At 43.6% G+C, this 23,391-nt stretch overlaps 1 protein-coding gene across 8 annotated transcripts in view; it reads left to right on the top strand.

The window, feature by feature from the left end:
• LOC140199562 (lysosomal cholesterol signaling protein-like) overlaps positions 1 to 23,391 on the top strand; it is a 116,138-nt gene that overhangs the window by 87,225 nt on the left and 5,522 nt on the right. For 5 of the 8 annotated variants that reach the window (XM_072261843.1, XM_072261837.1, XM_072261836.1 and 2 more), the window contains 7 exons: positions 1,771 to 1,864; positions 7,285 to 7,492; positions 8,737 to 8,835; positions 12,328 to 12,458; positions 15,778 to 15,873; positions 16,006 to 16,070; positions 16,413 to 16,550. In XM_072261843.1, coding sequence (XP_072117944.1) covers positions 1,771 to 1,864; positions 7,285 to 7,492; positions 8,737 to 8,835; positions 12,328 to 12,458; positions 15,778 to 15,873; positions 16,006 to 16,070; positions 16,413 to 16,550 — 831 coding nt within the window. The remainder of the gene's footprint in view (positions 1 to 1,770; positions 1,865 to 7,284; positions 7,493 to 8,736; positions 8,836 to 12,327; positions 12,459 to 15,777; positions 15,874 to 16,005; positions 16,071 to 16,412; positions 16,551 to 23,391) is intronic. The other 3 variants (XM_072261839.1, XM_072261844.1, XM_072261840.1) reach the window with 3 other exon arrangements.

Below are 23,391 nucleotides of genomic sequence, written 5' to 3' on the forward strand. Positions count from 1 at the left end.
TGTGGAGCTGCCTATATGTAAACATATCATGTTGTTGACAGAAGTAAACAATCCTAAAACCAAAGAATCAAACCAAACTCTCATAATCCTGCCAATTTCAGCTGAATTTAATCATTACATTGTTGTTGAACAACTTCTGCTTTGGCTCTGAAATCTCATCTGCTTCTCCACCTCTCTTTCCTCTAAAATACTCGTTAAAATTTGCTCCTTAGCTAAGCATCTGGTCTTATCTGGAACTATCTCTCTGTAAGTGTCTTGAGATCATTTCTACATCATTAATAGAACTATGTCTGGAAGCCTGTGATTAGTGATGTGCCACAGGGATGGGTGCTGTGTCCATTGTTGTTTGTCATCTATATCAATGATCTGGATGGTAATGTGGTTAACTGCATCAGCAAATTTGCAGATGACACCAATTTGGGACGTGTAGTGGATAATGAGGAACACTATCATAGCTTGCAGCAGGATCTGGACCAGCTGGGAAAATAGGCTGAAAAATGGCAGGTGGAATTTAATGCAGACAAGTGTGAGGTCTTGCATTTCGGTAGGACCAATTTTGGTAGATACGTCTTACACAGTGAATGGTAGGGCGCTGAGTAGTGCAATAGAACAAAGGGATCTGGGAATACAGGTCCATAATTCATTGAAAGTGTGATATAAGTTGATAAGGTTGTAAAGAAAGCTTTTAGTACATTGACCTGCATAATTCAAAGTATTGAGTACAGGAGATGGGATGGTAGGTTGAAGTTGTATGAGACATTGGAGAGACCTAATTTGGAGTATTCTGTGCAGTTTTGGTCACCTTCCTACAAGAAAGATGTAAACAAGGTTGAAAGAGCACAAAGAAAATTTACAAGGATGTTGCCGGGTCTGGAGGACCTGAATTATAAGGAAAGATTGAATAGGTTAGGACTTTATACTTTGGAACGTGGAAGATTGAGAAGAGACTTGATAGAGCTATACAAAATTATAAGGGGTATAGATAGGGTAAATGCAAGCAGACTTTTTCCACTTTTGTTGGGTGGGAGTACAAGCAGAGGTCATGGGTTAAGGGTGAAAGGTGAAAAGTTTAAGGAGAACATGGGGGGAAACTTCTTCACTCAGAGGGTCGTGAGAGTGTGGAATGAGCTGCCAGCACAAGTGGTGCATACGAGCACGATTTCAACGTTTAAGAGAAGTTTGGATAGACAATAGACATCGGTGCAAATCGATGGGAGTAGGCAGTTTAAATGATTCAGCATGCACCAAAGGGCCTGTTTCTGTGCTGTACTTTTCTATGACTGTGTAAGCGTAGGCGGTTCTTGCTATTTACTCTATTGAGACGCACCTTCCTCGAGTTACGGCTGGAGGACCACATTCTCTGCCTTCTGCTAGTGAGTTATACTCTCTTCAGAGGCTGAAAGAGAACTTTGAGCTCCCTCAGCTCTTTACTTTGGTCACCAGCAATCTTTTCCCTGGTGTTTGACCTTTCTATAAATTTGGGGGCAGCCTTTCCCTATCAGCAATCCATCTGATAGTTTGATTAAGTTTTGCATCAGCATTGAGATTGGAAATGAATAGTGTATGGTTTGGGAAACCTGGAAATAATGTAGTGGCTGGACTAAAGATGTCTAGACAAATATATTGGATAGAATTTTAGATCCATTAAACATTTGCAGGTGTGGATGCCATAATTACCTTTAATGATGAACACCTCAGAGAAGACAGCTTTTCCCTACAACTGTGCATTATTATGATTAGTTATTTCAACAATTCTGGTTGTTTTACTAGAATACCAGCATTCACTGTGGGACTCTTATTGATTACTGCTCATCCAGATATGCAATCACTGGGTGATTCGGCATTCTTTTACGGACACTATCAGGTAAGAAATAAATCCGTATCTCTAAATTGTTCAGGAATGTTTGAAGTGTCTTTTTTTTGCCTTGGAATTTAGCCATTTTGAGCTCCCATCTATCTGACCATCAGGTTTCCTCACTGTGGATTCATTGTTAACATTTCTGCCTGCTTTATGTGGACAGGTCCCTTCATATCTTACTGAACATCAGTTTGCCATCTTTTGGTTCTTTCTTTGTTGAATCTAGCTAAATTGCAATACCTATTTCCAATTTCTCTTTCCCTCTCTAAATTGGGCAATTATTCGAGTATTGTCAGATCTAATAAAAATACTCATCCAGGAATTGGTCAGATAATTTCTGGAAAGCAGTCCTTACTTTTATAGGGTTAAGGGTGAAAGGTGAAATATTTAAGGGAACATGATGGGGGGGGGGCTTCTTCACTCAGTGAGTAACGAGCTCTCCATGGAAGCAGTGGATACGGGCGTTGTTTTCAACATTTAAGAAGAATTTGGATAGGTACATAGATGGGAGAGGGTATGGAGGGCTATGGTTCAGGTGCAATGACTAGGCAGAATAAGAGTTCGGTACAGACTAGATAGGCCAAAAGGTCTGTTTCTTTGCTGTAGTGCTCTATGACTCTATGATCACAATTGCCTACAAACAAATTTAGATGTTGGAGCACCATACATTATGGAAACAGGCCTGCAGTGCATGCTAAGCTCTTGTTTCCACAATTTTCATGTTCTTGCATGCTAAGCACTTGTTTCCACAATTTTCATGTTCTTGCATGCTAAGCACTAGTTTACACAATTTGCTTTTTATTCTCCTCACATTCCCATCAACTTCCCCTAAATTTCGACTCCTGCGCTGTGCACGAAGGACAATTAAGGGTGGCCAATCAGTGGATCAGTCTGCATGCCTTTGGGACTTGGAAGGAAAATAGATCATGTGGAGGAAATTTTTGTGGTCTCAGGAAGACCCTGCAGACTCCACACAGACAGCACTGAAGGCCAGGATTGTATCTGGATTGCTGGAACTGTGTGGCAGTGGTCAGACCAGTTTACACCACTGTGCTTTATTTTTTTTTTGGCATGTGCCTGTGTGCGTGTGCGCGTGTGTCCGTCCGTGATGATGTCTTTTTCATGGCTTTTACAAGGCGCAGAGTGAAAGAGAGTCTGTGTTGCGCGCCACTCCTCACACAGACATTTTTGCAGTATTTTTCCCTTTTTATTTTACGAGGTCGAGTTGCGACCTCGACACTCAACCCGGCACGGATGGAAAGCGTACTTGGGAGTGGACACGACTAGTTCGAACCCAGGAACCTCCGCTCCCGGGTCCGGCACCGATGTCCTTGCGCCACCAGCCGGCCTACTGTGCTTCATTATTAAGAAGTGACCCCTCACTATCTTTCAGCATCTCAGGATGAGGAATAAATGTGGCCTTTTTTGTACCTACACGAATACCTCCAACCAAGCTATTAGATATTTCCTTCTGTTTCTACAGTTTGCTGACCTTAGGAATGCACCAACAGTTGACCTTTACCCCTTCCTTTTTAGCTGTCCAAGAAGGGCTGCACTTCTATTCCCTATCTTGCTGAGTTTATTTGTTCTGTAGTTTGATTTCCAATAACAACACTCATCAGCTCATTCCTGGTAGTTGAGTGAGTGTCAGAGGAAGGGAAGGGCAGACTGGGTGTGGTTGGTGTTGTTGGAAAAGAAATATTTTGATAGCTGGCCGAAAGTTGGATGATGATGCTTAAGTGTGTGTCTTTAGGTGAAGGTTAGGTTGTTTTGCATACAGAAAGAAAGCATTATGTGGGCTTTTACTCACATGCTTTTCTTGTGTCTAAATGTGAGCTACCTCAATCAACTGGTAGCACTCACATCTACCACAATGAAGTGCTTTGAGTGGATGGTAATGGCTGGAATTAACTCCTAACTAAGCAAAGGCCTAGACCCAATACAATTTGCCTACCCCTGCAGCAGATCTACAGGTCTCCATGCTGCTTTGGAGCATTTAGTCAACAGCAAAACGTACATCAGGCTGCTGTTGGTAAATTACAGCTTGGCATTCAATACCATCATCCACTTAGTATTAACTACCAGGCGTCAAAACCTGGGTCACTGTACTTCCCACTGTAAATGGATCCTCAAGTTGCTTATTGGGAGACCACAGTCACCGTGGATCGGTGATGGTATTTCCTCCTCAGTGACTGTCAACACAGGTGAACCACAAGGATGTTTGCTCAGCCCACTGCTTTGCTTACACTACTTTCATGACTGCGTGGATAAACACAGCTCAAAAGCCATTTATAAATTTTACAGATGACACCACTGTTGTTGGCAAAATCTCAGATGGTAAAGAGGAGTGAGATAGATCGGCCAGTTGAGAGGTTGAAATTAATTGAATTGAATTGACTTTATTATTTACATCCTTCATATACATGAGTAAAAATCTTTACCTTATGTCTCCGCCTAAATGTGCAATGTGCAATTTATAGTAATTTATAATAAATAGTATATACAACAGGACAGTCAATATAACATAGAAATACAATTGTATCAGGGTGAATTAATCAGTCTGATGGCGTGATGGTGGGTGAAGCTGTCCTGGAGTCTGTTGGTCTTGGCTTTTATGCTGCGGTACCGTTTCACAGATGGCAGCAGCTGGAACAGTTTGTGGTTGGGGTGACTCGGGTCCCCAATGATCCTTTGGGTCCTTTTTACATACCCGTTTCTGTAAATGTCCTGAATAGTGGGAAGTTCACATCTACAGATGCACTGGGCTGTCCGCACCACTCTCTGCAGAGTCCTGCGATTGAGGGAAGTACAGTTCCCTTACCAGGTAGTGATGCAGCCAGTCAGGATGCTGTCAGTTGTGCCCCTGTGGAAAGTTCTGTCACAACAACAATGTCAGTAAGACAAAGGAATTGATGGTGGATTTCAGGAAGGAGAAATTGGGAGAAGCGCAGCTGTCCTTCATGAGGAGCCAGTGGTGGAAAGGGTGAAAAGCTTTAAGTTGCTAGCTGTCAACGTCTCTGAGGATATGCCCTGGGCCAGCAGATCGATGCAGTCATAAAGAAGGCAGAATTGTGGCTTTACTTCATTAGGAGTTTGAGAAGATTTGGTATTTGGCGAATTTCTATAGCTGCCTGATGGAGACCATTCTGGCTGGTTGCATCACTGCCTGGTGCAGGATTGCAAAAGGCTGCAGAGGGTTGCAGTCTCAGCAAGATCACAACCTTCCCCACCATCGAGGACATCTTCAAGAGACTTTGCCTCAAGGGGGCAGCGTTCATCATTAAGCCCCCTCACCATCCAGGACATGCCCTCGATTCTTTACTACCATCAAGGAGGAGGTACAGGAACCTGAACAACAATTCAAGAGCAACTTCCTCTCTGTCATCAGATTTCTGAATGGTCCATGGACCCATGAGCATTACCTCATAATTCCTTTGTGTTCTCTATTCATTTCGTAGATTAGAGTAATGTTATCCTTTGCACTGTCCTGCAATAGGAAGGTGGAAGGTTATGGTTGAGGGCTGTTCTTGGATTGGAAATCTGAGCCTTGGTGATGTTGAGGATAATGCTAGACCCTTGCTGATTGTAGTACACATTAAGAATCTGGATGTGAAGATAGGAGTTCTGATTAGTAATCATGCAGAAGATGCAAAGACCTTTGGTGTTATTGAAAATGAGGATGGTCTGCATGAGGAGAAAATCTTTAGACAGAGGGTGGTGAATCTGTGGAATTCATTGCCATAGATGGCAGTGAACCTCAGGGTTGTATACTGTATACATACTTTGATAATAAATGTTCTTTGTATCTTTGGAGGCCAAGTCATTGAGTATCTTTAGAGTGGAGTTTGGTAAGTTCTGATTAGTAAAGGTATCAAAGGTCCCAGGAAGAAGATAGGAGAATGGTGTTGAGAGGAATAATAAATCAGCCATGATGGAATGGTGGAGCAGACTTGATGGGCCAAATGGCCTAATTTGTTCCTATGTCATATGACCTTATGGTCATTCACAAAATATTGATGAATTGGTATTATGGCTGGAGAAAAGGTATTTGGAATCTATTACTGGAAAGTATGAATTAATGCATCTAGAAGGACTCTTGCAGAAAAAATATACAGAATAAATGAAGGAACCTAGAGAAAAAGAGGGAGCTTAGAGAACAGATTCAATAATAGCCTCTGTGTTTTGTGACATATTACCTGTGCTGAATGTTGTAGACCAGAATGGTTTGGGCAGTTCAAAAACTTGTCATTCGTGAATCTGGTGACATGATGGTGCTCCTCGTTATGGTTTGCACATTTTCCTTGTTTCCCATGGGTACTCCAGATTCTGTCTGGATTCCAAAGGTATGTGAGTTGATAGGTTAATTGGCCAAGTGCGATTAAGTGGTAGAATCTGGTTGGGGCAGGGTGTTGATGGGAATGATGTTGTGATTGTTCGTTTCTGTGCATCGGGCGACAACTTCGCAGTTTCTTCAGCACTTCTGTCTGTTTTTTTACGAGACCAAGTTGCTAGCTCAACACTTAACCCAGCACAGATGGAAAACGTGCAAGGAGCCAGCCGCATTCGAACCGGGAACCACTGGCCTCAAAGTCAGTTGCGAGTGCCACTACACCATCGGACAGTTTTGATAAGAATGTGTGGAGATTAAATTATAGAGAAACAATTTAGAGCAGGAATGAAATTTTTTAAATCTCCTCTGGTTTTATAATTCTTCCCACTTTATATATTAGTGTGGGCACGTGGCCAAGTGGTTAAGGCATTGGACTAGTGACCTGAAGGTCGTGAGTTCGAGCCCCAGCCAAGGGAACATGTTGTGTCCTTGAGCAAGGCACTTAATCACACATTGCTCTGCGACGACACCGGTGCCAAGCTGTATGGGTCCTAATGCCCTTTCCTTGGACAACATCAGTGGCGTGGAGAGGGAAGACTTGCAGCATGGACAACTGCTGGTCCATACAACCTTGCCCAGGCCTGCACCCTGGAGAGTGAAGACTTCCCAGGCACAGATCCATGGTCTCTCAAGACTAATGGATGCCTTTACTTACTTTATATTAAAAAAAAACCCTCATTCTTTTTACTCCAGATTCTATTGTTGCAACCTTTGTTAATATTAATTTGGGAAGCAAGGCGCATGTGAAGGATATCACATTGAGAACGTGCACAGGTTTCAGTCATTGCCTGAGAAATCTCAGTCATTATAGGAATCATGTTATATTTATTGTGGTAGAACTAAAATGCTGTAAGAAAAGAAGTTATTTTCATTTTGGGCTTCCATTAAGTAGTAAAATATATTGACCTATGTATATTACGCACAATAACTGAAAGCATTTGTGTTTCATGAGCTTTGGCAGGGATTCTTGTTGCTTTGACATTCAAGTTTGACAATCATGTTGCTGATTCCTTGCTACATATTTTGTCTTTTACAGGTTATTAGTACAATGGTGGTGCTTTTGTGTAGCATTATTCTTGCAGGTTCCTCACTGATGCTACTGAGTCGAAACAGACAGAAGAATGCTTACCGGATGCTGCAACACAGCTCCATTTCCAGGAGTATTAGTGAGGATGGTGTAGCGAATGAAATCCAAGTAACAGCTAGCAATGGAACGTCAAATATAGAATTTGCATCAGGAGAAGGTAAACGTGTTTTAGGGTACACGACACCATATAAAAAAAAAATGGAAATTCCTGCCTGTTACCTAATGAAAAATTCAGCGCATTGTTTTTTTTTAAATTGTGGGAATAGTGTGGGTTGTTCCTTTCCTCCACCCTGCTCTCCCTGGCCTACTGTGAACTTCCACTGAATTGTTTTAAATTGGATTCATAGCTTGTTGTTGCCGAGTTTAATGATTGGTATCACCAAACCCTGCAAGTTAATAGCCATCCCAGGGAGAATTGTGAGCATACCCAGGGTCCATGTATATTTTTGGCAGTTCATGACATCTTCATCAGTGTACATGGTACTGAACCCAACAGATACTTAATGTCTAAAGTACATTTATTATGAAAACATGTATACTGTATACAACCTTGAGACTCGTCTTGTTGCAGGCAGCCACGAAACAAAGAAACACAATAGAACCCATCACACACCCCACACAACAAATACCCAGTGTGTGAAAACTTGAACTAGTCTGGCTATTCTCATCTGACCTCTCTCATTAACAAAGCATTTTGGCCTCCAGAACTGCTGCTCATTGGATTTTTTTTTGTTTTTTGCACCATTCTCTATAAACTCTAGAGACTGTTGTGCGTGAAAATCCAGAGATTTGTAGATGGTACAAACAGCTGAAGTGAGTGAGTGAAGAAGGGGTGTGGGTGGAGTGTCTATCGAGCAGGCTGCTATGTACTGTATCTTGAGTGTTTGATGACATCCATCCATTTAGGCAATGGAAACTATTCCATCACAGTTCTGACTTCAACACTGTAGGCGGTGGGCAAGTTTTAGGGAGTTAGGGGGTGAGTTAATAGCTGCAGGATTCTAAGCCTCTGATCTGTTCTTTTAGAAACATTGAGTTAGTGATAATTCCAATTTAATTTTCTGGTGCATGGTAACCCCAGGGTGTTAAAAGCGGGGTGATTCAGTGATGGTAATGCCATCAATCTTATGTGACTTGCTATCTATGACATAATTATCTCAGAAAATTTAAGTCAGTCTTCACATCATCTGCAGTTATTCATTTCAGGACAAAATGCAGAGACTTACTACATTAAGATTTTAAAGTAGTCATTTATGAAAAAGTAAAATTATTAAATTGAACAGTACCTGTTGTAGTTTGAAACGTTTATGTGTTTATAAACTATGCATGTAAAAGTTAACTTTGTTTGCAGACAGAGCTAATTATAAAAATGGGTGTTAAAGGTATTTATTTTATTAACAGACATTTGTGAAGAGCAAATAGAAAATCAAGGTGAATTATGTTATGCCAACCAGGAGGTTCCGAACGATAACAGGACCATAAATACGACGTTACTGGATGGTATAGTTATTAAAAGTTAATGATGTGTCCTGTTTAATCACTTGAATATTTTACTAACGAAGGACAATATGAAATATATGAAATGCACTGTAGGACATTAATATACACTGATCTGGAAATTCTTATAGATCAAAACATAATAGCGACTCATGACCAAAACAAAACTAATCTGCCTTTTCTCAAACCTCAGAAGTGGCAACTAGATAAATACAGCTCACATCCTCTTCTAAAGGCTCTCATCTAGAACACGGTTTCCCTTCCTCTGCTGTCCTCACCTGCATCTTCTCCTTCCCAGACATCCACCATCACCTCATCTTCAGCTGTCTTAACAGGGATAGAGTTCCTGTTGTCCTCACCTACCATCCCATGAGTCTCCACGTCCAGAACATCATTTACCACAACTGCTGTCATCTTCAATGGGATCCTACAACCAAACACCTTTATCTCCCATTCCACCTCCCCCCCCCCCCCCCCCCCAGCATCACCCCACCTTCTACAACACTTCACCTGTCAGGGTCATCTGTTGTATCCAGTGTCCCTGGTGTTGCTTCCTCTATGTCCATGAGACCAAAGATATTTGGAAAACTGCTTTGTTGAGCACCTTTGCTCCATTGACAATAGGGAGGATTTCCTGGTGCCCAACCGTGTTAATTTCACTCCCCATTCCATTCCAACATGTCAGTCCATGGCCTCCACTTCTGTCACAACAAGGCCAATCTCAGGTTGGAGGAACGAAACCACGTATTCCATCTGGGCAGCCACCAACCTGATGGCATGAACATCGACACAAGAAATTCTGCTGAATGCTGGAAATCCAGAGTACCCCATAGAAAATGCTGGAGGAACTCAGCAGGTCAGGCAGCATCTATGGAGAGGAAAGAGCAGTTGATGTTTCAGGCTAAGACTCATCATCAAGACGGGAGATGAAGGGGGAAGAGGCCAGAACAAGAGGTGGAGGGAAAGGAGTACCATATAAACTAGAAGGTGATAGGTGAAGCCAGGTGAGGGAGAAGGTAGATGGGTGGGGGAGTGGTGGGTGAAGTGAGAAACTGGGAGGAGGTAGGAGAGGAGAGTAGACCATGACAGACAGGAAGGAGGAGGGGCAAAAAGGGGAGGTGATAGGCAGCTGAGAAGAGGTAAGGGGAGCCAGAGGGAGGAATGGAAGAAAAGGGAAAGGAGGAGGGGGAAATTACCAAACATTGGAGAAACCAATGTTCATGTCATTAAGTTGGAGGCTCCCCAGAGGGAATATGAGGTGTTGCTCCTCCAACTAGAGAGTGGGCTCATCATGGCAGTATAGAGGAGGCCATAGACCAATATGGCATGAGCATCGATTTACATAGAAACATAGAAAACCTACAGCACAATACAGGCCCTTCGGCCCACAAAGCTGTGCGGAACATGTACTTACTTAGAAATTACTTAGGGTTACTCATAGCCCTCTATTTTTCTAAGCTCCATGTACCAATCCAGGAGTCTCTTAAAAGACCCTGTCGTATCCGCCTCCACCGTCACCGGCAGCCCATTCCACGCACTCACCACTCTGCATAAAAAAACTTACCCCTGATGTCTCCTCTGTACCTACTTCCAAGCACATTAAAACTGTGCCCTCTTATGTTAGCCATTTCAGCCCTGGGGAAAAAAGCCTCTGACTATCCACACGATCAATGCCTCTCATTATCTTGTGCACCTCTATCAGGTCACCTCTCATCCTCCGTCACTCCAAGGAGAAAAGGCCAAGTTCACTCAACCTATTTTCATAAGGCATGCTCCCCAATCCAGGCAACATCCTTGTAAATCTCCTCTGTACCCTTTCTATGGTTTCCACATCCTTCCTGTAGTGAGGCGACCACAACTGAGCACAGTACTCCAAGTGGAGTCTGACCGGGGTCCTGTATAGCTGCAACATTACCTCTCAGCACCTAAACTCAATCCCACAGTTAGTGAAGGCCAATATGCAGTATGCCTTCTTAACCACAGAGTCAACCTGCGCAGCTGCTTTGAGTGTCCTGTGGACTCTGACCCCAAGATCCCTCTGAACCTCCACACGGCCAAGAGTCTTAACATTAATGCTATATTCTGCCATCATATTTGACCTACCAAAATGAACCACCTCACACTTATCTGGGTTGAACTCCATCTGCCACTTCTCAGCCCAGTTTTGCATCCTATCAATGTCCCGCTGTAACCTCTGACAGCCCTCCACACTATCCACAACACCCCCAACCTTTGTGTCATCAGCATATTTACTAACCCATCTCTCAGCCAGGTCGTTTATAAAAATTACGAAGAGTAGGGGGTCCCAGAACATACCCCTGAGGCACACCACTGGTCACCGGCCTCTATGCAGAATATGACCCGTCTACAACCACTCTTTGCCTTCTGTGGGCAAGCCAGTTCTGGATCCACAAAGCAATGTCCCTTTGATTTCTCCAACTTCCAGTAATTGCTTCCCTCGCCCCTTCTCTCCTTTTCTATTCCCCATTCTGGCTTCCGTCTTACCCCTTTTCTTCTCTTCACCTGCCTTTTACTTTCCTCTGGTGCCTCTCCTCATTCCCGATCTCCCATCTGAGCAGGTTCTTTCTTCTTCACCCCTTTACGGTTTCCGCCTATCACCTTCCAGTTTCTCACTTCATCTCCCTTCCTCGACTCACCTGTCTTCCCTCTCACCTGGCTTCACCCATCCCCTTCCAGCTTGTATTCCTTCCCTCATCACCACCTTCTTTTTCTGGCTTCTTCCTCCTTCATTGCCTAGTTTCAGTTTTATTATTCGGTCATTAATAAGGAACTAATGGGAACACATTTTCTTCCCACTGTGGCACTGTTAGCTGTGGTGTCATTCTGCACTAAGGTCCTCCAAGTTCTATGCACTTCTCTAATTCTGCGCTCTAAATTAACTTTGATTTTAATAATTTGACCTTCTGCTATGAAAACCGAGTCTGTAACTCCTTTTACATCTGTCTGCATTTCTACTTTCCTGCTTTCAGACACTCCTTAAAAACCACCAGCTTGACCAATTCTTTGTTCCTATGTCCTGATTTCTCCTTTTAATGTTCAGTGTCACATTTGTTCTTAAACAAATACATTAATACTGCAGATAGTGAAAAGCTGGAAATACCTCACCTGTTAGACGGCATCTGTGGAGATTGATTCAAAGTTAATATTTCAGTCTAGTGGCCTTTCAGCAAAAATTCTTTCTCTACCTTCATGAATACTGTGCAACGTACTAAGTACTTTCAGATTTTTTTTCTTTTGTTCGTATTCTAGTTGAGTACCTTTTGAATATCTTACTATGACACAAGTACTTCATAAATACACAATATTTTAATTTGGCGGAGAAGTAGATAGGAGTTAGTATTTTGAATGGGCTGTCTTCCTCTTTGTGCATTTTTTGATCTTAAGTTAATCGGTTGTATGTCTCAGTCGATAATAGTTGTTTCCATTATAATGACAATATGTTAGCTTTCTCCAACTACAAATCTTATCTACCAGCAGAACAAAATAGGGAACCTTGCAACCCTGAAAACACGTTGATGCAAGAAAGGGAACGCTTACAGAATAGAGATCCACAGTTCGCCAGGCACGTGCTACTGTGTTTGCTTCTCATTATAGGCATGTTTGCTGTAAGTTTGACGTTAAAATAATTTTGCTTCCTTTTAATAAATATGTTAATCAAAAACAGAAACAAAAAAATCACTTATGTTCTTTTCATGTAACATCTACAAAATCCTGGAGGAACTCAGCAGGCCAGGCAGCATCTACAGAAAAGGCTAAACAATTGACATTTCATGCCGAGACCTTTCATCCCTTCATCCTGAAACATTGACTGTTTACTCTTTTCCATAGATGCTGCCTGGCCTGCAGAGTTCCTCCAGCATTTTGTGTGTGATACTTGGATTTCCAGCCTCTGCAAATTTTCTTGTATTTATATTCTTTTCATTTTTTGTCGGTCTCGGTTTATGCTTTGCCTTTCTCAGAAGCATTTTTGTTGTTTATTGAAGTATTCGGCAGGTACCTTTAAGCTAGTACAGTCCTCCTCAGGAAAGTGTGATGCAATGTTAACCTTTGAGTGCCAATTTTTATGAGGTAGCTAAAAGGAGGCACTCAATTGCGGAACTGTGACTGGATAGAATTGAAGCAACTTAGGTTATTGCTAAACTTGTATGGTACTTGATTAGAGCAAGCTCGGAGAACTATGTATAGATCTCGTCATGTCGTCAGTAGAGAGTGGAGAGAGTTCAGAGACAGTGTTGAAGGATGATGCCACAAATGCCAGGGTACATTCATCAGGAAAGGATAAGTGGACTGAAATTTCTCTCCCTTGAAAAGAGAAAGCTGAGGGTTCACCAGTTAGAGGTCTTTAATATAGTGGAAGGTTTTGATAGCGTGGATAAGAATATTTAGAGTGCATAGAGTGGTGAAGAGCGTTAATCAAGAGGACATTTGACATAAGATGTTCAACAAGGAATCCAGCAGAGAGCATGAAAGAGATTACCCAAGGAGTGGTGATGATGTGGAACTGGTTACCATAAGCTTGAAATACATATGAAGGTGAAGGGAATAGGTGTTGGCTTGATAATTTTGTGTGAGGAAAGATGGGAGAAGGCTAAAGTGCAGCATAAATTCCATCATGGGCAGGTTGAAATAAATGACCTGTTTCTGTGTCATATATCCTTGGCTACATTTTCTCCGGCTGCTTTTATTACAGTTGAACCAGAGCAATGCACTTTAGTTTCCCTAACAGATCTACATGAAGCGCTGGCCCAGAATATTATAAACACCAATAGATTCTGCAAATGCTGGAAATCCAGAGCAACACAGAGTGCTGGAGGAACTCAGCAGGTCAGGCAGCATATGTGGAAGTCAATAAATAGTCCTTGTTTCAGGTTGTGACCCTTCATCAGGAGTGGAAAAGAAGGAGAAGAAGCCAGAATAAAAAGATGTGGGGAGGGAAAGGAGTCTAAGTTCGAAGATGATAGGTGAAGCCAGGTTGGAGAGGGGGAATGAAATAAGAAGTGAGGAGGTGAGGAGTGGAAAAGTTAAAGGGCTGGAGAAGGAATCATATAGGAGAGGAGGGTGGACCGTGGAAGAAAAGGAAGGTGCAAGGGCACAAGGAGGAGGTGATAGACAGGTGAGGAGAAGAGAAGAGGAGACCACACCAGGAGCACCAGATACAGTAAAAGACCTCAACAGATTCACAACTGAGGTGTTGCCTCACTTGGAAAGACTGGTAGGTTCCCTGAATAGAGATGAGGGAGGAGGTGAATGCGCAGGTGTAGCACTTCTTCCACTTGCAGGGGTAAGTGCTAGGAAGGAGATTAGTGGGGAAGGACGAATGGACAAGGGAATTACAGAGGGAGCAATCCTTGCAGAAAGCAGAGATTTGGGGAGGAGGTAAAGATGTGCGTGGTGGTAGAGTCCAGCTGAAGATGGTAGAAGATGCGGAGAACAATGTGCCGGATGCGGAGATTTGTGGGGTGGTAGGTGAGGACAGGAATATCACTGTTAAGTCAGCAGGAAGATGGGATAAGGGTGAACCTCCAGGAAATGGAGCTGATGCAGGTGATAGCAGTATTAGTGGTAGAGAAGGGAAATACAGTTCCTTGAAGAAGAAGGAGGAGGGCATCTCTGATGTCCTGGAAAGGAAAGCTTATCCTGGGATGAGATGTGACAGACAGAAAGGAACTGAGAAAAGGCAGTGATGGAGAAGCAAAGATCCAGAGCAGCCAGAGAACCAGAGTGGGGTGTCCGAGAAGACGAGTGGTGTTGGAGACAGGAGAAAGGACTATTGCTGCGGGTTAGAGAGTCCTTGCCAAAGAGGTGGGCTTGCAGACAGAGGCAACTGAAGAAGAGCTCAGTGACATGGCGGGCACTGAACTCACTGAGTTCTGGGCGAAGGGAGACATCATTCTCCGCAACTATCACCCACTTCAGTGGGATTCTGCAACCAAACGCATCTCTATCACCTCCCATTCTCTGCTTTCCACAGGGATAGCTGCCTCCGTGCTTCCCTTGTCCGTTCGTTCCTCCCTACTAATCTCCCTCCTGGCATGTATCCCTGCAAGTGAAGGAAGTGCTACACCTGCTCATTCACCTCCTCCCTTATCTCCATTCAGGGCCTCAAACAGTCTTTTCCAGTGAGGCCACACCTCACTTCTGAATCAGTTCAGTTCGTCTACTGTGTCTGGTGCTCCCGATGTGTTCTCCTCTACTCTGGTGAGACCCAGTGTAAATTGGGGGACTGCTTTGTAGAGTATCTTCTCTCCATCCGTAAAGAGCAGGATTTCCTGCTTCCAACCATTTTAATTCCAATCCCCATTCCCATTCCCATTCTGACATGCAAGTCCATGGCCTCCTCTACTGCCACGATTAAGCCATTCTCAGATTAGAGGAGTAGCACCTGATATTCTGTCTGGTTAGCCTCCAATCTGATGGCATGAATGTTGATCTCTCCAACTTTTGGTGATTTTCTCTCTCCACTCTTCTACAATTATCTATCTGGACCCCTTTTAGCTCTTCCCTTCTCCTCACCTGCCTATCACCTCCTCCTTCCGCCCTTGGCCCATCCCTTTCTTCCATGGTCCACTCTCCTCTCCTATCTTGATTCCTTCTTCCTTCTTCTCCAGCCTTTCACCTTTTCCATTTCTCACCTCCGAGCTTCTTACTTCCTCCTCCCTCCCTTCACAATCATATTTTAGCTCGTACTCTATCCCTTCCGCCCACCTTATTCTGGCTTCTTCCCTCTTCCTTTCCAGTCCTGATGAGGCGTCTTGGCTCAAAATGCTGATTGTTTATTCATTTTCGTAGATGCCCCTTGGCTGAGAATATTGTCTGTTTTTAATATTGCTTTTTACTGAAAATGTATTGTAGTGTAACTACAGTACTTAAATTGTCTGCAGAATTTTTATTGATCCCTGACTGACTGTGTCTGCTATTTTTCAGAATGTTTCTAGTTGTTTGTGGTTATTAGTTAACCCCGATCCAGGTCGCCTTTATGTTGAACTGCAGTTTTTCTGCGTAATCTTCAATTTTGGACAGGTTTGTGTTCTTTAAATGACTGCTTTCTATGAAAGTATTTTGATGTTTGAATCATGATGTTGATTTAATTTAGTGGTCAATGTCAGTGAAAGCAATAGGCTAAATAATACATCAATTCTTGTTTCCCTTCAGGGTTTTATTTCATTTGGCATATTTGGATTAGACAAGCATTCAGTCATTCTTCCATTTAAAAAAAGGTAAATAATTTTATTTTATGCAACTACATGATGTGTTCCTCCTACTCTTCACTTTAAGAAACAAGATTTACATACTGAGTAAACTACAATATACATAGGAGAAATATGTCAAATTGTATTAAACTGGTAAATTATGTATTTTTTACAAACTAATTTGGTATATAGCAATATGTTTTATCAACTTTGTAATTATGGGATGGCACAAAGCAAACTATATGAATTCTGGTCTTCCTCATTATGCAGTTCTTGTGCCACAAGAATTGTCTCAAGTGTTTCAAGACGGGTGAAAATCTTGAACTTTTTAGCAGTTTATCCATAAATAATAGCCTATTCACTTAATAGGCTTGAAAATCTGTGGTATGGAAAAGATTTTGGAGCACAAACTGATAATGCAGTAGCTGAGCAAGTAAGGATGACTTGCCAACAGTTTACTCAGTATCATCATGATCAGTGTGCCAAAGACATTGTTGGAAAGAGGAGGTAAGAGTTTCTGTTAAGTTGTAGCATTTGCTAATTTAACTTGCTTGAACTTCAATAATAAAAAGTTAATCTTGAAAATTGGTTTCTAAAATTTGCTAAGATTCCATTACTAATTATAAAAAAGTCCAACAATTCAATTTTCAGATTTAAGCATGCATGGATTGGTTAAATCTGTTCATCAATATAATGTGCTTAATTGTGACACAGTATATTAATGAAGAAATGATTTGTGGAGAGAAAGTTGAAATATTAAGGTATTGAAAACAGTGCTTCATTTTAATTAGGGATTCTTTGTGACCTCTTCTACATATCTCTACAGCTTTTTTTCCCTGAACTGAGTAATTTTCCTTTCTACAGATGTTTTACGAGTTGGGTTTCATCCCAAAACATCACTGCTTCCTTCCCCCCCCATCCACCTCCCAACCCCCCAAAGATACTGCTTGACCCATGGTGTTCTTCAGCAGATTGTTTGTTGCTCTTTCATGCAAGCGTTGCTTTATCTTCAGAAGTAGAGTGCTATTTGAATGATTATTGTGATTACTGCATAGCTGAGTGAACTAATTGCATCATGAACCCCTGTGATGTGATGGATAATGCAGTGCTACCCCAACTTCCATTAGTGCAGGTAGGAACACGCTGCTCGATGGAAAAGTGGAGATATCCATTTTTAACAGAGCAAAATGCTTATTTAACTTTCCCCTGTTATAGCGAAATGATCCCTCGCAGATAGAACAGTGAGCATAAATCAATTTTCAGTTTTCACTGCAGTTTTCAATAGTTAATTTGTAATTTAGTAAGCTCTCAAGTGTATTTCCCTGTGTACATTACAATCACACAAAATCCCACGAGAATCTCAACTAAATTCATGTAACTCTGCCTCCTATAAGAATGCCATTTCATTATCCCACTATAACTGCTCCGATGATGAGAGATTTCTCATGGGTTGTGTATCACATTCTTGAACCGTGGTTTCCTCCATATGGTGTGGTTGACTGAGTTCTTTGTTGCATCTCTTCAATTTCTGTCACCTCCATTTGCGCTCCTGGACAGATCCCTTCAAATTGCTTCATACTGAATACTTCAGTATTCACTATGGAAAGGATCTTGGTGATTGTAGTGATGACTTGCAGCGGACTGAAAAGCTTGAGCATGCAGAAGCTAAGAAAGAGGATGTGCTGGAGCTTTTGGAAAGCATCAAGTTGGATAAGTTGCCGGGACCGGTTGAGATGTACCCCAGGCTACTGTGGGAGGCGAGGGATCTTGGGGTCCAAGTCCATAGGATGCTCAAAGCAGCTGTGCAGGTTGACTCTGGTTAAGAAGGCATACGGTGCATTGGCCTTCATCAATCGTGGAAATGAATGTAGGAGCGGAGAGGTAATGTTGCAGCTGTATAGGACCCTGGTCAGACCCCACTTGGAGTACTGTGCTCAGTTCTGGTCGCCTCACTGCAGGAAGGATGTGGAAGCCATAGAAAGGGTGCAGAGGAGATTTACAAGGATGCCTGGATTGGGGAGCATGCCTTATGAAAACAGGTCGAGTGAACTCAGCCTTTTCTTCTTGGAGCGACGGAGGATGAGAGGTGACATAGAGGTGTAAAGGATGTTTCCCATGGTGAGAGAGTCTAAGGCAAGAGGGCACAGCCTCAGGATAGAGGGGCACCCTTTCAAAACAGAGATGCAGAGAAATTTCTGTAGCCAAAGGGTGGTGAATTTGTTGCCACATGCAGCTGTGGAGGCCGGGTCGTTGGGTGTATTTAAGGCAGAGATTGATCGGTTCTTGATTGGACATGGCATCAAAGGTTATGGGGAGAAGGCTGGGAAACGGGGTTGAGGAGGAGGGGGAAAAATAAAGGATCAGCTATGATTGAATGGCGGAGCAGACTGGATGGGCCAGGTGGCCTAACTCTGCTTCTATGTCTTGTGGTCTTATAAGATGATGAGAGGCATTGATTGTGTGGATAGTCAGAGGCTTTTTTCTAGGGCTGAAATGGTTGCCACAAGAGGACACAGGTTTAAGGTGCTGGGGAGTAGATACAGAGGAGATGTCAGGGGTAAGTTTTTTACGCAGAGAGTGGTGAGTGCGTGGAATGGGCTGCCAGCATCGGTGGTGGAGGTGGATACGATAGGGTCTTTTAAGAGACTCCTGGACAGGTACATGGAGCTTAGAAAAATAGAGGGCTATGGGTAAGCCCTGGGTAATTTCTAAGGTAGGGACATGTTCGGCACATCTTTGTGGGCCGAAGGGCCAGTACTGTGCTGTAGGTTTTCTATTTCCATTGTCCTTCACTAATGTCACATTCAACAAATCATCATTCACAATTACAGGTATTGCCACCTTCAATAAAATTCCACCATTAGACACACCTTCACATCCTCTTCTCTCTTTTCAGCATTGTAAAGGGCTATTCTTCTTGCAATTTCCCAATCTAAACTCCTATACCTCTCCTTTTCTCTTTCTTTCCTACCTATCATCTATGGACCTGAATAGTTCCTTAAGGTGAAGCACTGATACACTTGCATGTCTACTAATCCAGTGCATTTTGCTTGGTGCTCTTCATGTAGTGTTCTCTATATCAGAGAAACCAAATGTGGCTTGGTGATCACTTTACAGAGCATCTGAACTTAAGCCACAGTGGTGATTCCAACAAAACACTGGAAGAACTCAGCAGGTGAGGCTGCATCAATGGAAAAGAGTCAACAGTCAACATTTTGGGCTGAAAAATGTTCTGGCCAGAAAAGTCGCCTGTTTACTCTTTTCCATTGATGCTGCCTGACCTGACCTGCTGAGTTCCTCCAGTGTTTTGTGAGTGTTGTTGTTTTGGATTTCCAGCATCTGCAGACTTCCTCATGTTTGCAGTGATTCCTGTTGCCTTTCATTTTAATTCTCCATCTCACTCCTTTGATCCATCTGTCTGTTTCTATTCTGTTATAACAAGGTCTAATGTAATAATATTACCTTAGTTTGTCTCTCTGTATTAATACCACCTGAACTACTGAGCTTTGCTATTTGCAGCTTTAATGCTTGTCTGTTCATGTATTCTTCCCCTTCTCCATCCTGCTCCTCCTCCTCCTCCTCCTCCTCTCTCTCTCTCTCTTCTCCTCTCTTCTCTACCCCCCCCCCCACAGAAAAGGAGGAAGTCATGGAGGGGTTGTCTACGGAGTCTCTGTGGGGGAAAGTTCGGAACAGAAAGGGGTAAATAACTCTACTGGGAGTTTTTTTCTGACCACCCAATCGTAACAGGGACATCAAGGAGCAGATAGGAAGACAGATTCTGGAAAGGTGTAATAATAGGGTGGTTGTGGTGGGAGATTTTAATTTCCCAAATATTGATTGGCATCGCCTTAGAGCAAGGGGTTTAGATGGGGTGGAGTTTGTTAGGTGTGTTCAGGAAGGTTTCTTGACACAATATGTGGATAAGCCTACAAGAGGAGAGAGTGTACTTGATCTGGTATTGGGAAATGAACCTGGCCGGGTGTCAGATCTCTCAGTGGGAGAGCATTTTGGAGATAGTGATCACAATTCTATCTCCTTTACAATAGCATTGGAGACAGATAGGAACAGACAAGTTAGGAAAGTGTTTAATTGGAGTAAGGGGAAATATTAAGCTATCAGGCAGGAACTTGGAAGTATAAATTGGGAAAAGATGTTCTCAAGGAAATGTACAGCAGAAATGTAGCAAATACTCAAGGGATATTTGCATGGAGTTCTGCATAGGTACATTCCAATGAGACCAGGAAAGGGTGGTAGGGTACAGGAACTGTGGTGTACAAAGGCTGTTGAAAATCTAGTCAGGAAGAAAAGCTTATGGTATATATAATGGCTCCGTCTGTCTAAGTAGACAATGGATGCGCCCGGTTTAGGACTCAATCGGGTGTGGAACAGCGTCGGCTGTGGCTGAATAAGCTGATTCTGGAGCAGCAGTCCTTGGCGCGGCTGCTGCACACGAAGGCTGATGGCTGCGGCTGGGTCGTCACTGCCGCAGCTTTCCTTCTCCCTCTTCTGTCCGACCACAGTCCAGTTCGTTTTTCCTCTGCATTGGTAATGCCTGTACGTACAGCCTGTCGCCAGGTGCAGCGATTTGTAGCTGTTTCTTCCCGAGTGTTCATATCAGCAGACTTCAGGTCACGTTTACAAACGTCCCTGTAATGCAGCAGTGGGCGCCCTGTGGGCCAGGATCCTGCGGCGATTTCTCCGTATAAGATGTCCTCGGGGATGCGGCCATCCTGCATGCAGCGAATATGGCCAAGCCAGCGCAGTCGTCACTGTGTGAGAAGGACATACGTGCTTGGCATGCTGGCCTGGTCCCGGACGTCCTTGTTTGGCACGCGGTCTTTCCAGGAAATGCCCAGGATCTGACGCAAGCACCGTAGGTGGAAGACGTTGAGGCGGTGCTCTGGGCGCAAGTAGGTTGTCCAGCTCGCGCTGCCATAGAGAAGAGTACTCAGTACGCAGGCTCTGTACACTGCAATCTTAGTGGCTGTGGCGAGCTTGTTGTTTTTCCACACTCTCTTTGACAGCTCGGCCATAGCAGCGGCGGCTTTCCCTGTTCACCTGTTGAGCTGTGAATCGAGGGATAGATGGCTGTAGACTGTCGATCCTAGGTAGGTGAATTCATCTACCGCTTGCAGGGTGTGGTCGCCGATGCTGATGCTGGGGGCTTCGCTGACGTCCTGGCCCATGATCTCTGTCTTCTTCAGACTGATGGTGAGGCCAAACTCTTGGCAAGCATGTGCCAGGGAACTGACTAGCCTCTGGAGACCAGACTGTGTGTGTGACATCAGGGCAGCATAATTAGCATAGAGTATTTCCTGGATCAGGACCTGACACACTTTGGTCTTTGCTCTGAGGCATGCAAGGTTGAAGAGCTTGCCATCGGACCTGGTGTGTTGGTACACTCCGTCATCAGATGTCCTGAAATCATACAACAGTACAAGGGAGAAGAAGATCCCGAAGAGCGTCAGGGCAAGGGCGCAAACCTGCTTCATTCTGCATTGGATGGGGAAGGGCTCTGAGGGTGATCCATCAAATTGTACTGTCCACTGCATGCCGTCATGGAAAGAGGCGATGAGATTCAGCAGCTTTGAAGGGCATCCGGTCCTCTTCAGGAGTGCGAAGAGGCCTCTTCTGCTAACCAGGTTGAAAGCCTTGGTCAGATTGAAAAAGGCAATGTACAAAGGCTGTCTCTGTTCCCGGCTCTTCTCCTGGAGCCGCCTGAGTGAGAAGATCATGTCGATGGTGGGTCTCTCTGCTCTGAAGCCACAATGGGACTCAGGGTAGACGCGTTCTGCCAGTGTCTGCAGTTGCTTCAGAACCACTCGGGCAAACGCCTCGCCAATAGTGTTAAGCAGGAATATGAAGCTTATGAAAGGTTCAAAAAAACTAGGTGATGATAGAGATCTATAAGATTATAAGGCTAGCAGGAAGGAGCTTAAGAATGAAGTTAGGAGAGCCAGAAGGGGCCATGAGAAGGCCTTGGTGGGCAGGATTAATGAAAACCCCAGGGCATTCTACAAGTATGTGAAAAGCAAAAGGATAAGATGTGAGAGAATAGGACTAATCAAGTGTAACAGTGGAAAAGTGTGTATGGAACCGGAGGAGATAGCAGAGGGACTTAATGAATACTTTGAAGTATTCAGTACGGAAAAGGATCTTGGCGATTGTCGGGATGACTTACGGTGGACTAAAAAGCTTGAGCATACAGATATTAAGAAAGAAGATGTATTGGAGCTTTTGGAAAGCATCAAGTTGGATAAGTCACTGGGACTGGGCGGGATGTACCCAGGCTCCTATAGGAGACGAGGGAGGAGATTGCTGAGCCTCTGGCAATGATCTTTGCATCATCAATGGGGACGGGGGAGGTTCCAGAGGATTGGAGGATTGGAGGGTTGTGGATGTTGTTCCCTTATTCAAGAAAGGGAGTAGAGATAGCCCAGGAAATTATAGACCAGTGAGTCTTACTTCAGTGGTTGGCAAATTGATGGAAAAGATCCTGAGAGGCAGGATTTATGAACATTTGGAGAGGCATAATATGATTAGGAATAGTCAGCATGGCTTTGTACCTTACAAGCCTGATTGAAGTTTTTGAGGATGTGACTAAACACATTGATGAAGGTAGAGCAGTGGATGTAGTTTATATGGAGCTCAGCAAGGCACTTGATAAGGTACCCCATGCAAGGCTTATTGAGAAAGTAAGGAGGCATGGGATCAAAGGGGACCTTGCTTTGTGCATCCAGAATTGGCTTGCCCACAGAAGGCAAACAGTGGTTGTAGACGGTCATGTTCTGTATGGAGGTCAGTGACCAGTGGTGTGCCTCAGGGATCTGCCCTGGGACCCCTACTCTTCGTGATTTTTATAAATGCCCTGGATGAGGAAGTGGAGGGATGGGTTAGTAAATTTGCTGATGACACAAAGGTTGGGGGTGTTGTGGATAGTGTGGAGGGCTGTCAGAGGTTACAGTGGGACATTGATAGGATGCAAAAGTGGGCTGAGAAGTGGCAGATTGAGTTCAACCCAGATAATTGTGAGGTGGTTAGTTTTGGTAGGTCAAATATGATGGCAGAATATGGTATTAATGGTAAGACACTTGGCAGTGTAGAGGATCAGAGGGATCTTGGGGTCCCAAGTCCATAGGACACTCAAAGCTGCTGCGCAGATTGACTCTGTGGTTAAGAAGGCATACGGAGCATTGGCCTTCATCAACCGTGGGATTGAGTTTAGGAGCCGAGAGGTAATGTTGCAGCTATATAGGACCCTAGTCAGATCCCACTTGGAGTACTGTGCTCAGTTCTGATCGCCTCACTGCAGGAAGGATGTGGAAACCATAGAAAGGGTGCAGAGGAG

Source organism: Mobula birostris, chromosome 6 (genome assembly GCF_030028105.1).
Source record: "Mobula birostris isolate sMobBir1 chromosome 6, sMobBir1.hap1, whole genome shotgun sequence".
NCBI lineage: Eukaryota > Metazoa > Chordata > Chondrichthyes > Myliobatiformes > Myliobatidae > Mobula > Mobula birostris.